Source organism: Lathamus discolor, chromosome 12, assembly GCF_037157495.1.
Source record: "Lathamus discolor isolate bLatDis1 chromosome 12, bLatDis1.hap1, whole genome shotgun sequence".
Lineage (NCBI taxonomy): Eukaryota > Metazoa > Chordata > Aves > Psittaciformes > Psittacidae > Lathamus > Lathamus discolor.
This window is the reverse complement of record NC_088895.1, coordinates 14,960,324-14,976,508: the sequence shown is the minus strand read 5'-3', so window position 1 is coordinate 14,976,508 and position 16,185 is coordinate 14,960,324. Positions and strand designations below refer to the sequence as shown.

Here is a 16,185-nt window from a genome sequence, read left to right as displayed (position 1 = left end):
GCTTGGCTATTGACAGAGTTTCTTATAACTTCTCTATCTCATGACCTGTAAATTGTGTTTAATAGCTAATCTGTCACCTTGGGTTCATGTATCAGAAAAGATGGTTTCCCTGTTAATTTGAATCAGCACAACATGTTTACAGTTCCTCAGTGTGCAAATGCTGCTCTGTTAATGCTGCTGCCTCTCGCTCTGGCCAATAGATCTTCCTGCCTTAGCATGACTTCCAGTTGTGATAATAGTTTTAGTAGAAATGATCTTGAGGAAGGTTTTTCCTGCCACTGTTTTGAAAGCCACAAAAGGCTTGTTTCTTCAGAGACACAATTTCAATAGCAAAGTGTGGTTCCAGCTGGGAGGTGCTGAGCTCCTTAACCAAACAGCACCAGTATTGGATGTGCTGGGGGTCCATCCAAGTCATAGCAGGGGGGAGCAGGGTGAGGCTGCCTCTTTGCTGGTAGCACAGGGTTATGCTATTTCAAATAGCAAGGACAAGTGTCCTGAGATGCCCTGTCACCATCTCGGGTGGAAGGGGGGACTGGATCTTTCCTGAGCGGGGTGCTAGGGAGAAGAGGGATGGATCTCTGTGCAGTCACTCACCCTGACTGCGCCTTCCTGGAGGTTTGCGGATGGCTGTTCTGGAACTGGGTTGCAGCAGCAGCTGGGCGGCAAAGGAAATGCACACGCAGGGACCATGGAGGACTTGGGTCAGGGCCTTGGCAGGAGCAGCTGTGCTGAGGCAGCACACGTGCATCAGGCAGAAGGAGCACATCCCTGCTCTGGCTCCTTGCCCTGCTCTCTGGCTGTGTCTGCTCTGGCCCTGCCAGGGGGAAGCAAGGCCTGTGTCCTGGCAGATAGAGCTGGCAAAGGAAGCTGCTTCTCAGATAGTTTTTCTTGTTAAGTTACAGCTGCTTTTCAGTGGTAGGAACTCAGGTTTTCAAATAGCTGCGTTTATTTAAGGTGTCCCATGGGAACAGATGCTCCAGCTGCTGGAACATGGTTGTCTTTGCTGCAGTCCCAAGGTTGTTCGGGGGTCAGTAACAATATTGTGTTAGGAGAACCCTGGTGCTGCACAGTGAGGACTGTGGTCTTCAGAGCCATGGGGTGATTGGCAAAGCAGAAGTACGTGAAGATGCTGGTGAATGCACACTGGCCTGCTGGTGTTATAGGGTAAGCAGCAGAGGCATCTCCTGTCTTCAAGCTGATGCTGGCTGCAAGTGTGCAGGTTCTCCAGCAGCAGGTATTCAGTGTGTGTTTGTGCTGGAAAGAAAAGGCTGCGGAGTCCTTACAGAGGCCCAGCCTGTAGCATCCTTACGTCAGGTTAAACTTTCTGCTTCTGGTCTCTGGCAGTGCTTGGGCATCAGCCTGCAGTCTCAGGATGTGAGCTTACTGGGTGGAGGATGGAAGAGGGTGTTAGTTTGCAATGTCCTCTGCAGGGGAGTATCATCACTTGTCTGTTTTCTGCAGAGCTGCCGTGCACAGGATCGTTTGCCGTGTTGGCAGGACTTGGTGTGGATGTTAAGGGTCCTGGGAGGTGATGTGAGGTGTGGGTGCCTTCAGGGGAGGCTCTGCTCTGTGGGACAGCTCAGGTTGGTCCTGGAGCAGTTTCCTGCAGCGATGGCCCTCTCTGTTTCCTCAGTGGTCTCTGCATTTCTGCAGCGCCGTCCTTCCCCTCTACGGTGCACACACTGTACACTTCAGAGAAAGAGCTAATCCTTGCACTGTCTTCCTGAGTCAACCCTGTTCCTCCTGCCCCTGCCTCAGCTGCTCTGAGGGCTGTAGGAAGAACTCAGAGAGCAGGTTTTCTAGCTGGTAGTCACATTCTTTCTCCAAATGGCCTTTTGTGGCTAGGATTTCTAGACTGGGGCCATCTGACTTGTTTCCATGAATACTTTACTGACTTCTCTCTCTTATCCCTGCAGGCAGCATCCTCAGCACTGAGCAGTCTGGGCCATGTGTATACAGCCATTGGGGACTACCCAAACGCACTGGCAAGCCACAAGCAGTGTGTCCTCCTTGCAAAGCAGTCCAAAGATGAGCTCTCCGAGGCGCGGGAGCTGGGCAACATGGGGGCAGTGTACATTGCAATGGGGGATTTCGAGAATGCAGTGCAGTGCCATGAACAGCACCTGAAGATCGCCAAGGAGCTGGGAAACAAGCGGGAGGAAGCTCGAGCCTACAGCAACCTGGGCAGTGCTTACCACTACCGGAGAAACTTTGACAAAGCTATGTCCTACCACAACTACGTGCTGGAGTTGGCTCAGGAGCTGGCTGAGAAGGCCATTGAGATGAGAGCTTATGCTGGCTTGGGCCATGCAGCTAGATGCATGCAGGACCTGGAGAGGGCTAAGCAGTACCATGAAGAGCAGCTACACATTGCTGAGAGCCTGCAGGACCGAGCTGCTGAAGGCAGAGCCTCCTCCAATCTAGGTAAGGCCCTGACATGGAACAGAATTTGCCTGGGAATGCAGTGACTGTCAGAGCTGCTTCCAGGGCACAGGTTTCCTGTGAGCTGTCTTCTCAGTTACCCACTTTCACCAGCCTGTCTCCATTAGTTGAGCAGGCACTTGGCAGATTGTGTGCAGTGTATCACAAGTCCGTTCCTGCTGCTTCTTCACAGCACAAGGTGTGGAAGCCTCCAAAGAATCATTTCCATCTCTGCCATGGGATGTGATGTTTGTGCTGCTGATGTTCCAGCTGCCACTGGGGATGTGTTCTCAGCTGGCTGGGAGTGGCAGAACAGGGCTGGTGTCTGTATAACAAAATGTGTGTTTGCTGGCAGCCCCTGAATCTCTTGCAGGCTGCCCCATGCTGCAAATTTAGTTGCTGGCAGTTGGTGCTTGGTTCATTTGTAGGTGCTAATTGTATTCTGATGTTATCAACCGCAGGTAATTGAAAAGAGCTTGATGAATTACTTAGTATCTCTTAATAGCTGAGTCTTCAGGAGCTGAATGGAGAAGATAAGATGAACTGGAGAACACAGAACAGGCCTAGCTTTCTAATTAGCATTTTGAATCTCCTCCTTTACAGGAACTGGGGCAAATGTGTGAGGCAAAATTGGTTTGTGAAGCAAAAGTGCTTGTGGCTGCTTAGCTAGAGAGCAGTAAGCACTTAGTCTTTTAGCAGCAGGCATCCAACAGATGAGGGCTGGGGGATGAAGCCTTGCATCTGGATTCCTCTAATGTTTATGGAAGGACTTTTGCAGAGAACAGCAGCAGATGCATCCAGCAAAACACAAACCACATCCCCCATCTCTGGTGCCAACATAGGGCTGGTCTTGGGGAGAAGCAGAGACATGAGGGACCCTGTGGTCTCTGATGGGGATAGAGGGACCTACATGGAGGGGCAGGGTCTTGGCTTGTCCAGGCAGGGAGGAGGGTGAGGTGTGAACTGTGCGTCCTTAGTGGGGAGATGGAGGTGTTGCCCTTGGCTGTGCTGGGGGAACACACCTGGCTTCCCAGCTCATGGTCAGCACCGAGGGAAAGCTCCTCTTGCTGTGAAGCTTCACATAATGTGATTGTTTCCAGTGGAAGCTGACCAGAGGGTGTGCAGGCTCTTCTGGTGGCATGGCTGTGTTCAGCCATGAGCTCCTGTGAGATGGGGGTGGACGTGCTCTGAGCAGCACTGGTGAACCTGCAGAGATCAGATCCATGTTCGTTTGCTGCCTTTCTGAAGCACTTGCTGCTCTCTAGAGAATTGCCCCAGTTCTCTCTAAGCAAGTCCAGGAAACAGTGGAGAAGCCGTCTGCAGAAAAGGGGAAATGGAAGCTGTCACTCAGTTTTTAATTCCCTACATCAGTGTGGTGATGAGCCCTCTTGGGGTTTCCCTATCATCTCCTCCTGGTTTTGTGAGCCCTTTGCTGCCGGGCAGACCACAGCAATCCTGCTAGAAGAGAAAACTTCATTCAAGTTCTGTAGTATTTCTTCCAATTGCCTCTGTGTTCAGTGGAGTCTGTCTCTGGGCTACTGAGCATCGTAAAAAAACCCCAACAAACTGGTAACTGGTACAGAAACACTGAGAGGAGATGGGCTTAGCTGTTCACCGCAAGTGCTGATACTCGCTGTAGTTGCTTTGCCTCACCCCAGAATGTAAAAGCGCTGTTGCTGAACGAACCAACTGCTGTTGCTCCTCACCCTTCATGGGAACCGCTTGCAGCTTAAATTCTCTCACCATTTTGCTGGCTCAAAATCAGTCAAGCTAGAACTAGAAAACTCAACTTAGTATCATTATTAATCTTAGAGCAGCTTTGGATTTAATGATGCTTTCAGCATGTAATTCCAGAAATTTTTGTAAAAAAAAAAAAAAAGGGAGTGGGGGGGAAGAGGAGTTTTGATGCAGCAAAGAATGTTGCTCTTGTGCTGGATTTAAGCCTAAATCTAACTCTCAGTTGGTATGCTGACTCAGCCACTTTGCACTTCATATTTGAATAGTTTTCCTAGCTTCTGAGTGCAGGATCTCACGTTTCAGCCGTTATTTGGCTGTATTTTTGTCTTCTCTGTCAGGGTTAAGTTATACTGGAGAAAGAGAACATACAGTTCTTGTTGAGAAAGTCTATTACTTTTGTTTAAAATGCATTCAGTACCAATTAAAAAGCCAAGTCTTAATTGTCTCTTTCATCTAATCCACATGCAAAACAAAACCTCATCAAAATAACCATGCTGACAGGCAAAAAAAAAATGTATCTAAGTGTGTTTCCACACCAGAATGCTGGAGTTGGCCTCTGCTGTAGCGACAGACATTTTCTGTTTGCATTTCACGGATTTAGATGGAGAGCTCTCTTAAGTGTGTTGTCTAATGCTGAGCAAGACACACACAGAATGTGACGCAGCCCAGCTGCTGTAGTGCTCTGCAGGGAGACATTATGCGCTCCAGGACTCGGTAAGCAGAAGGTAATGGGCTGAGGACAAGTCACAGCGTACCAAGCCCTCCTCAACAAGGAGATGTGGAGTTTAACCAGAAGTCTCAGACTGTCAACCTTTGCAAAGCATATGGTGGTTCCAGATGCCAAGGCTCCATGTAGAGAGCTGGCTGTCAGCCTCTGCAGCTCTTCAGGGTCCTCACTGCAATGGAGAGAGGACACTTCAGTTGATTAATAACACAGTTTAAAGTCTCCATTGGTGCTTAGCATCTCTTTGCAGTTACAAGAGAACTTTTCTACCTGTGTTCACGTGCTTGGCCTCTTGTCCAAAGGAACCAGGTATTTTCTCTTGAAGCATTTTTTCAGGTGGGGTCAAAAAGTGGTGGTTGGATTTGGCCACCTGCTCCCTGATGCTGAAGGTGAGTGACCGCCTCAGGTCCCTTTGCCCTGGCTCTGACTGTGCTCAGCCACAGTGCAGCGTGCATGGACTGTCAGCATCAGCGCAGAGGGTGGGATGTGCTTTTCCCACCACGTGTGAGCTTCACAGCCTCTTCTGCTCTGTGTCAGCTTTCAGCGTGTTCTGAAGGAGCAGGTTAGTGGAGAGCAATGTTAGCTCAGTCTAGCGTAACCCCACCACAACGCAGAGGTTTGCTCTGCGTTGGGTAATGCCAGTGAGGACTGGAGATCCCTTTGGCTTCTGCCAGCTTCCAGCATGGGAGGTACAAAGACTGCTCCAGAGTTGGTCTGACGCTTTTTTACTGTACCGATTTCACAGAAACATACAATCGGCCAGGTTGGACAAGATCTTAAAGGTCCTCAAGTCCAACCTTTACCCCAGGATTTGTGCCTGAACTGGGAAAATCGGTGATTTGCAGAGGCAGAACACAGCTTCTGTGATTATTTTGCTGATGTCTTATACAGGTTTCTACCCAGATCTATGTTCGTCATTAAGGAAGGAAAGCTTGTGAATTAATGTAACTTGTGCCAGTTTTGGTGCTTTATATTAGATACAAGGCAGTAAAGGCTGTCTCTGGCCATCTCCCTTCATGTCTGCTGGGTTCTTGTCTTGTGTCTGTTATGCTGTGTCTTCTAAGTGCTGTTCCAGAGTGTAGTCTAGCTGCTTGCCCAGGAGACTCTCTTTTACTTGGAAGTCAATGATTTTAGCTGTAAGAATGAGTCAGAATGCTGATGCAAGTGTGTTTCTGGATCCTTCTTTCTTAAGTACCACAACAGATGGGTGACAGCTCGAGCAAACTAATGTGACAGCAGGCTCCAAGGGTGAGGAGAGTGCGGCTTTGTTCTCTGTTATGCTACTTGGTTTTGTCCTGGGTATCTCCTGGTAAACATTTGTTCACTGTTTTTCTCCTTTCTTGGCAGTAAAGAGGATGACTAAAACATTTAGGACTTTGAAGGCTTCATCTCCCATCCATCTACGAACCTCATTTTTGTCTGTTGAGGAATGCACAAAGAGAGAATATATTTGGTAGGTGATGATTTTGGAGTCCAAGTCAGAACCTTTCCTTCCTGGGCTGCCCTTTGTAATTACTGCTGGCAAATGATGGAAGCACAGCAGGAGGTGCTGTGTGGGGCCTCTTACCAGGTTCCTTTTTTCCCCAAGAGCAACCTCAATCTTTTTAGATGAAATTTTGGGAATTTGCTTGCGCAGGGCTTGCGATAGAGAGCAGCTTTTTTTGGTGGATGTAGTTTCCAATGTGAAACTCCATCCATAGCCTCTCCACAGTATGCAGCATGGGCTCTCTCAATAACACACCAGTATAAATTGTATTTCTCTGGCTGCCATTTGCCTTTCAAAGCCATTCTCACTGTCTGACTTGCCGTCTTCCTGTCCCATTTTCTTTTTCCATCATGTGGGACAGGAGAGGTTGGTGTCTTGAGGCAGGAATTCCCATTATCGTCAGCCCCAGATGCTCAGTTTCGTATCTGTCCTCAAGTATAGTATGAAGTGCAGTGGGAGAGAGTTTGGGTTGGGTCAATATCCCTGACATTCTTCCTCCATTGTGAGTTTCTCCATGTTAAGGGCGAGTGGCAATTACAGTGAGCGTAGGACTTTCTCACTCACATCCTCACCTTTTATCCACCACTCCTGTGGACACAGCACCTGAGTTGTCAATGGTATTTTAACAAGGGTTCACCGTGTGCTGACTTCTCTTGTTCTTCATAGTGGAGTTTCTTCAGGGTACTTGCCCGTTGAGGCTCAGCTGTGGCATCTTGTGTGCTCACTAGGGCCTCCTAAAAGACATTGGATACCAAAGGCTTTTCTTCTCTGTCAAGTCAGCTGGCTATTTGCTAAAATATCTCCGGTGCTATGAGAGGTGTTGATCCAAGGAAGGTAAGATGGCTGAGATGGAAAAATAAGGAGAGGAACTTTGTGACAGGAGTATGATTCGCGTCTTAAAGCTGGTGATACAGAGGTGGCCAGAGAAACCTCAGCCTGATTGAGCATCTTGTGCTCTGCACACAGCAGTAGATATACTAGTACAAGAGCTGTTTAGAAGGAATTCTTGGGCACAAGAAAAATTGCAAGCCAAAGTATGTATTTCACACCAAACTACTGACATTATCTCTTAATACATTCTTCTAATGTATCAGATGCTAAAAGCAGCAACTTGAATTCATGCTGCTCCAACCCCTCTTGCGGGCAGGCAGCTTTGCAGATGTTTTTTTCAGCCTAAATTTTCCCATCTCAGTGCCATGTGAACAATAGAGGCACCAAGGCACAGGCCGGACCTTCCTGGGTGTTGTCTTGGTTTCTAAGGTATCAGCTTGGAAACTGATCTAGGTTCAGGGAGATGGATATTAAATAAAGCAATTATAGCATGTTCTGGATGAGCAGAATCCCTTGCAGCCCAAAATGAGCCTCTCTTTTTTTTTTTTCCTAAGAGGTTTCTGGTCTGTTTCTTGCAGTTGTTTTGTTGCCAAAGATTGCAGTGAAGGAGCTTGCATCACACAAGACACGGGAAAGAATGTGAAACAGTTCGTGATTGACATGGCTTGCAGATAACACATACATGAAACCAGTAGCAAAATGCAGTCAGTGTCCCCTTGGAGCAAGCCATGTGTCTTCTGGCTTTGTCAAGAACTTTGTATAAGTGTATAGCTGAGGGTAGACTGAGAATGGGAAAACACGATTGCCAGAAAGACACAGAGCAGGATGCTTGGAAATCAGGGCAGGGATGGCAGCTTGTACAGAAAAGATGATGGGCACCACTGAGTAGCAACAACACAGCGGGGAGTGAGCTGGGTGAGGGCTCTCACTGCAGCGAGGCTCAGCAGGGACCAGCAGCCAGTGTGTGGTGCGTCGCTGGCAGACTGTCCCTGGGGTCTCTGTGAGATCTGGGGGGTGTTTCCAGCCTCATGGTGGGAAGGGACTGTGTGAGTTCCTCCCGGTGTCTGACCTGCCGGCCAGTCTTCCTCCTGCCTGCCTGTGGTTTGGTGTTTCAGCCTGTTGCCATCTGCAGACCTCAGCAGGTTGTGGCTGGGAGCTGCTGGCAGTGTCCTGGTGGCTTTTTTCCTACTCAGTTCATTGAGAAGTAAGGCTCTGTTTTATTTCTCAGTGTGACACGCTTGGGATTGATGAAGCATAAGGAAATGATCTATGAATGTGCTTTATAGAGAGGCTTGCTAATGAGTTCTTTTGTGTCCTGCAGCAGCCACTTCTGGCTGGGATATCGTTGCTCATGTCATAACTTGGTGGCATAAGCACTCTCGAGCAGGTGGCCTGAGAGCAAATGGTCTGTGTGCTCTGCAGCACCATGGCAGCGCAGGCACAACTCTTGGGAGGCCAACAGCGTGTTTTTGAAGCAGTGTGTGCTCCAACAATAGTGGATGTCCGGGTTCCTGGGGTAATTCTTCAGCTCCTGAGTAATTGTTGCTGGCCTCAGATACTCTCCCAGAAAACCTGCAGAAGCTCAAGAGTTACCCAGGGAATCAGTGAATAAACTGAGAACAGAGGAAGATGCCTCCAGCAGCATTGAATCCAGTCTCCTGTTACTGCACATGCGTGTAACACAAATACCATGATTCATAAACTAACCACACTCCATTTTACAGTGATGGTGTTCTACTGTAGGGCAGTAGAACAACAAGAAGGATGTTCTGGACCCTTGGTGGTCTGATAGTGAAAATAATTTCTAGGATTCATGCCCTCTGTTTTTACACCAGCATTGGTCTTTAAATTAACTCTTCTGCATCCAATGGGAATTTGCCTTTCTATACTGGAAATAAGTTTGCTGGATAGCTGGTTTTTTTCCTGTTTCCAGATGATGACTCTGCCCTGGTAGTTTTGAAATAGATGTCTGTGCTTAGTTTCCTGCTGATTTTCATCACCCCATTCTTGTTGCCCTGGTACATAAGGTTGTCTCATCCTTCCTCCATAATAATCCCATCCTTCCAGCTTTGTTGGAGCTGAGGAAGGATTTGGGCAAGAGGTGGACTAAGACGCTGGGGATCCAAGTCCCTCCTGCCATGAGCTCTAGCTTTGGTCATGAATGCAGTGCAGGGGAGAGAAACAAACTGTCAGCAGCAACCAAGTGTCTGCTGTTTGGGTCCTGGTTTCTTCTGCCCCTGTTTTCTAAATGGCCTCGTCCTGACGCCTCGTTAGGAAAGTGAGCAGGATTTCTGAGCAACTTGGCTGTGACAAGCACAGGTAACGCAGCCATAGTGCTTTGTGCTGATGTAATGGATCTTAGGGTTTCACTCTGTGAAGTCCAAATTGCCTCGGAAGCAAATTTCAGCCCTCATGTTCCAGGCTCACTTGGAAAACCTCTGTCTTCAAACCAAGATGGGGCTGGTTCACAGGGCTGATCAGAGCATGCTGCCCTGGCCAGCGACGGGAGGGCAGCCGCATCCTGGTCCTCAACATCTCTTCCCCCTGAACACAGTGGGTGTGATGTGGAGATGGAAATTGGAAGCTGTTTTCTTTTAGGGGCAGGGAAAGACCTGAAGTTGTTTTCAGGTATCAAGGTGGGTGTCTGCAGGGGCCTCCTCAGTGGCTCCTGGGTCTCTGGGCCCGCTCACAAGTGTTTGCAGAGGAGCCACGTGTGTTAGTGGCACAGAGCTCAGTTGAAGCAGAAGTTTTAATGTTGGCAGAGTCAGAGCTCCTGTCTCGTCATAAGTACAGGATGATTTGACTGAAATTGAAAAGCAGATGCAAATGCTTCCTTGTTCAGCATGTGGAGTATGAGCTCTGGAGCCAGCAGGTACCACCAGAGCTGGGGGTGAGGGGAAGTAGCATGATTAAAACAGAAAATGGGCGTTTTACAAGCCAAGACGTGCAGTTGTTGTGATTCTGTGCTTGAGGTGTCCTGCGTACTCCGGGATTTGCCTGTTTGGAGCAAGGAAGTGATTCGTGTGAGAAGGGCCATGCTGGGGATGGACTGGGTGCTGTGGGGAAGGGCCGGGCTGCAGGGAGCCCGAGCTCTGGCACAGCACCGTCCTGCACAGGGGTTTGTGTGGAGCAGTGCTTCTGTTGAGCCCGTGTCTGTTGTTTTCCAGGAATCATTCACCAGATGAAAGGCGACTACGACACTGCGCTGCGGCTGCATAAGGCACATCTGTCTATAGCTCAGGAGCTGAGCGATTATGCAGCCCAGGGCCGGGCCTATGGCAACATGGGCAATGCTTACAACGCGCTCGGTATGTACGACCAGGCTGTCAAGTACCACCGGCAGGAGCTGCAGATCTCCATGGAAGTGAATGACCGTGCCTCCCAGGCATCCACACACGGGAACTTAGCAGTTGCCTATCAAGCGCTGGGTGCTCATGACCGTGCTCTGCAGCACTACCAGAATCATCTCAACATTGCCCGGGAGCTGCGAGACATCCAGAGTGAAGCACGGGCCCTCAGCAACTTGGGCAACTTCCACTGCTCACGAGGAGAGTACGTGCAGGCAGCCCCTTACTACGAGCAGTACCTGCGCTTGTCCCCAGAGCTGCAGGACATGGAAGGGGAGGGGAAGGTTTGCCATAACCTTGGCTACGCCCATTACTGCCTTGGGAACTACGAGGAAGCTGTTAAGTACTATGAGCAGGACCTTGCCTTAGCGAAGGATCTTCATGACAAGCTGAGCCAAGCTAAAGCCTATTGCAACCTGGGTCTGGCCTTCAAAGCCTTGATGGACTTCAGCAAAGCAGAGGAGTGTCAAAAGTACCTGTTGTCCTTGGCTCAGTCTCTGAACAATTCCCAGGCCAAATTCCGAGCTCTGGGGAACTTGGGGGATATTTTTGTCTGTAAAAAAGACGTAAATGGTGCAATAAAATTTTATGAGCAGCAGCTGAGCTTAGCCCATCATGTTAAAGACAGGAGACTGGAAGCCAGTGCCTACGCAGCCTTGGGCTCTGCGTACAGAATGGTGCAGAAGTGTGACAAGGCTTTAGGTTACCACACGCAGGAGCTGGAGGTGTACCAGGAGCTGGGAGATATGCTGGGTGAATGCAGAGCACACGGGCACCTTGCCGCAGTGTATATGTCACTTGGGAAGTACACCATGGCCTTCAAATGTTACGAAGAACAGCTGGAGCTTGGGCAGAAGTTGAAGGATCCCAGCATAGAAGCCCAGGTCTATGGTAACATGGGCATTACCAAGATGAACATGAATGTCATGGAGGAGGCTATTGGCTACTTTGAACAGCAGCTGGCCATGCTGCAGCAGCTCAGCGGCAATGAGTCTGTGTTAGATCGGGGCCGAGCGTATGGGAACCTGGGAGACTGTTACGAGGCTCTGGGAGATTTTGAGGAAGCTATCAAGTATTATGAACAGTACCTGTCTGTGGCTCAGAGCTTGAACCGCATGCAAGATCAGGCAAAGGCCTACCGGGGCTTGGGCAATGGGCACAGGTAAGGAGCACTGCATGCATACTCTAGTGACAGATGGGGAAGTACGCATGGGTGCACTGTGTTACTGATGGGGTGTGTTTGTGTGACCGTTGTACACGTACATGGGGATGTCGCGCAGGAGCGAGTAAGAGTCCTCTGGGTGCTGAGGACTGTGGTAGTGGCTCAAATAACGAAGCTGATGTTGCTCTGCCTTGAGAGGAAGATAAGCTCACAGGGTGGCAGAAGAAGGAGGTTGATTCAAAGGTGCTGGGGATGTCTCCTGGAGGGAGTGTTTGTCTCTGCTGGAAAGGCCTGAGCTGGCCCCTAGAGAAAATGACAAAACATCTTCTTTCAGGAAAATACTGGCAAAATAAATGCTGCTGTTTTCTTTCCTTGTAGGGCCATGGGAAGTTTGCAGCAGGCTCTGGTGTGCTTTGAGAAGAGGCTTGTAGTGGCACATGAGCTGGGGGAGGCATTTAACAAAGCGCAGGCCTACGGGGAGCTGGGCAGCCTGCACAGCCAGCTGGGCAACTATGAGCAAGCCATTTCCTGCCTGGAGCGGCAGCTGAACATTGCTCGAGAGATGAAGGACCGGGCCCTGGAGAGCGATGCTGCCTGTGGGCTTGGGGGGGTCTACCAGCAGATGGGAGAGTACGACACAGCCCTGCAGTACCACCAGCTGGACCTGCAGATTGCAGAGGAGACCAACAACCCCGCTTGCCAAGGCCGAGCCTACGGGAACCTGGGCCTGACCTACGAGTCCCTGGGCACCTATGAGAGGGCAGTGGTTTATCAGGAGCAGCACCTCAGCATTGCAGCACAAATGAATGACCTGGTAGCCAAAACTGTGTCTTACAGCAGCCTGGGGAGGACTCATCACGCCTTGCAGAACTACTCCCAGGCTGTAATGTACCTGCAGGAAGGTAAGAAGCTGAATTATGCAGCGCAACACATAGGTGTGGGGGGATAGGAGGGAAACCTGAAGACATGGAGAGAAGCAAGGTGCTGTGAGCGTGGCACTAAGAGGATGTGTCTGGGTGGCAGTGGCCTTGGATGCACAAGCTCTTGCAGACATCATAGCTGCTGCTGACCATCTGTGTGAGTAGCTGTCCAAGGGGACTGTTGTGGTCAGTACATCGTGTCAGTCAGAGCCTTCCTGGTATCCTGTAGACAAACCATTTCAAGGCATGATCTGTGCCTTCCTGGGGCACCTCAGCTCTGAGCTTTAATCCAAACTGTGCCTGGCAGTCTCTGTATAAAGCTGGTTTGTGCCTGAGCCTAGAAGGTGTAAACATTCTCTAAGAATAGCACTGCATACCAGGAACTGGCTCTGGAGAACCACATCAGGTCAGGATGGGTCTCTCCGACCCTGAGAGAAGTTCTTAGCTGATGCGTGCCTTGCTTCTGTGTTCAGATGGGAGGGAGACCAGGTAGGTAAGTGTCCTCTGAGGTGTGAGGGGGAGCAAGTTGTGTTTGACAGGGAGGTGAGGGAGGTTCGGTCCTCAGAATCCTGGAGCCATCTGCTGCTGCTGAGCCCCAGGGCCAGCGCTGACTTCCGAGTTGTGCTGCTGCAGGGGATCCCAGCCTGCAAACAGCGTCTGTTCAAGGTGGTGCCTCTTTGATGGAGAAGCATAGCTGGAGTGTATGAAGCTGGAAGCCGAAGAATTAGTTAGTCTGGTTTTCCTGAAACTGACCTTGACAGCATTCCATATGCTGAGGTAATTCAGTTCAGTTGGGAGAAACTGAATACAGCTCCTCCTTGTGTGACACACAATTCCTGAGGAGCCTGCTGAGGCTGCCTGTAGCCGAGCTGCATGATGGTGGCCAGGGCCCTGCTCCCCACCTGTGGGAAGCCCGAGGTGCCTCAGAGGAGGCATCCCTGTTGTTTGCAGGGCCCGTGGAAGTGAGAGGTTTGGAGCATGGTGGAAGTGGGGACAACACAAGGTGCTGCTGGAAGTGAAGTGAGCCCCAGGTCATTCATGCCAGGACCCTGCCCTCTGCTCTGGCTCCGTCCATGAACCATGCAGAGCTTGCCAGAACGCTGGTGGGAAACGAGCGGGTGATGTGGCAGGAGGTGCCTCTCGTTGCATTGTTTGGCAGCTCAGTGTGGTTTTTTTCTGTGTGGCTTTCAAGGTTTGAAAGTCAAACTTCCCAAAGGGGCTTACTGAGTGTCTCAGGGGACTGCTCCAGCTCCCACCTGCCACAGGTGCCCTGGGCCCACATGAGCCCACAGAAGGGCTCCCCTGGGTTGCTGGAGCTCTCCTCCCCTTCAGCCCTCTCTCCCTCTGACTCCTTTCAGGGCTGAGGCTGGCAGAGCAGCTGGGACGCAGAGAAGATGAAGCCAAAATCCGTCATGGCCTTGGCCTCTCCCTCTGGGCAAGTGGGAACCTGGAGGAGTCTCAGCACCAGGTACACCTTCGCTGCCTGTGCTGGTGGCTTGTGCCCTCTGAGCCCTGTGGGTCATTCCTGTCCTCAGGGGAGGGAACCTCTGGTGCACCCTCTGGAGGAGCTGACTCAGGCTCAGGCTGCATTCGAAGTCACCTCCCCTCTGCTGGGGTGCTGCTGTCCTGAGGGGCTGGTGGAGGCAGACCGCCCCTGCCTGAGGGTGTGCTGGATGCTCCTGCCCCCCCGGCCAGGGCTCTGTGCTGTGTCTGTAGGGAGGTGACTGTGGCTGTTTTCCCTCCCAGCTCTACCGGGCCTCGGCGCTGTTTGAAACCATCCGGCATGAGGTGCAGCTCAGCACAGACTACAAGCTGTCACTCTTTGACCTGCAGACATCCTCCTATCAGGCCTTGCAGCGAGTACTTGTCAGTCTCGGTAAGAGATGCTATCATATGGTGAGTCTTAATGCCAAGCTCATGCCAAGAGCTCAACTGACGTTGTGGGGCAGCAGTTCATGATACATTCTTCACTCCCCAGCTGTCCATCACATCACAGTAGTTCTTTGCCACAGCATAAATAAGGCTGTCCTGCTCTGGGTTTTGGGCACCTTTGGATCTTCTTTCTTGCTTCCTCCATTCTTTCGCTTTTCTGTGGCTCATTTTCCCACATACTGTGTTACTGCCTGCAGCCAGGATGATCTGTGGGACTGTATTCCAATGCAGAGGCCACTCTTTTCAGAAGGAAGTGCTGTGACCCTGCTTCCTCAGGTTTTAGTTCAGGCTGGGACAGCAGCTGTCCTGATTTCTCCACATTGCGCTGCAGACTATGTTGGTGTCAGGTCTGAGATGACTTTGTCTTTTCAGGTCACCATGATGAAGCATTGGCAGTAGCAGAGAGAGGCCGGACGAGGGCATTTGCTGACCTGCTCGTGGAACGTCAGACTGGGCAGCAGGACTCTGACCCCTATTCTCCAGTGACCATTGACCAGGTCCTGGAGACAGTGAATGGCCAGAGGGGACTTGTTCTCTACTACTCACTGGCTGCAGGTTATCTGTACAGCTGGCTGCTGGCTCCTGGGGCAGGTGAGGTCCTGTTTGGAGATGATAGCCCATGAACAAGCCTTACAAAGGGAGAGTTTTGTACCATTTGTAGCTAGGAATAAGTCTGGGACCAGAGTGAATGTACAAGGGAATCCTTTCTGTCCAGTACGTTGAAGCTGAATAGAGTGAAAACTGTGGCATAGCTGCAGTAATAATGACATAAAAGTGATAAAAGTGCTTATTCAGGGCTTTGATGTTGACCTGGAGATGGAAATGTTTCACGGGTTTAATATTTCCATTTTCAGCCTCCAATCTGTATATATTTCCCACAGGGCAGAGCAGTAATGAGATTCCAAGTATGTTGGCTCTGTCAGAATCTTCTATGCATAAGAATCCCTACTTTAATTATATTTCTGTGCTTTATCCTTCCAAAAGCTTTTGACATTTATTCACTGAAGTGGATTGCAGAAAACAGAAGGGCGTCCCCACTTCCTGATATGCCATTGAACTGCCTGATCCTCTGAATTCTCCTCATCTGAATGTGGGAATACTTATCACAGACAAGCAAGGAGGATTAATTTGAAAGGCTCTTTGCAGGCAGCTGCTCTTCATTATCTAATAAAGTGGTGACTGCAAATTTTCATGAGTTCTTTCTGGCTATAATTTAATAATTGCAGCCCTTTGCCATGACACAGCTAAAGTAATAAAAAGCACTATTGAGATTGCACCAGAAATGCTTGGTGAAGGGAAGTAAATATTGACATGTGCCTAACTTCAGATGGGGCGACAGTGATTGGAAGATGTGCTTTTTGAGGAGTTTTGCAATGTTGGATGTACACATGTAAGATGGTGGTGTCCTGCTATGCAGTCAGTCACTAACTGGCTCTTCAGGCTTGCAGTTTGCACAGTAAAATGTCAGTAATTGTCTAGTATTAATATTAAGCTGAGCTTACTGAAATGATGTGGATCAGAGGTAGGGGGTTTGTTACTAGGCTTTGTGACCAGTCTTCTCCTTGCCTGCACTAGGTCTTGGAAAAAAACAGTTGCACTCTTCAAGTGCATGGGTTGGTGACTGC

At 49.9% G+C, this 16,185-nt stretch overlaps 1 protein-coding gene across 3 annotated transcripts in view; it reads left to right on the top strand.

Moving 5' to 3' along the window:
• TTC28 (tetratricopeptide repeat domain 28) overlaps positions 1 to 16,185 on the top strand; it is a 121,840-nt gene that overhangs the window by 82,556 nt on the left and 23,099 nt on the right. For 2 of the 3 annotated variants that reach the window (XM_065693071.1, XM_065693072.1), the window contains 6 exons: positions 1,917 to 2,424; positions 10,367 to 11,708; positions 12,087 to 12,610; positions 13,987 to 14,096; positions 14,375 to 14,504; positions 14,933 to 15,151. In XM_065693071.1, coding sequence (XP_065549143.1) covers positions 1,917 to 2,424; positions 10,367 to 11,708; positions 12,087 to 12,610; positions 13,987 to 14,096; positions 14,375 to 14,504; positions 14,933 to 15,151 — 2,833 coding nt within the window. Of the gene's footprint in view, positions 1 to 1,916; positions 2,425 to 6,249; positions 6,336 to 10,366; positions 11,709 to 12,086; positions 12,611 to 13,986; positions 14,097 to 14,374; positions 14,505 to 14,932; positions 15,152 to 16,185 lie in introns of those variants that run through there. The other variant, XM_065693073.1, reaches the window with a different exon arrangement.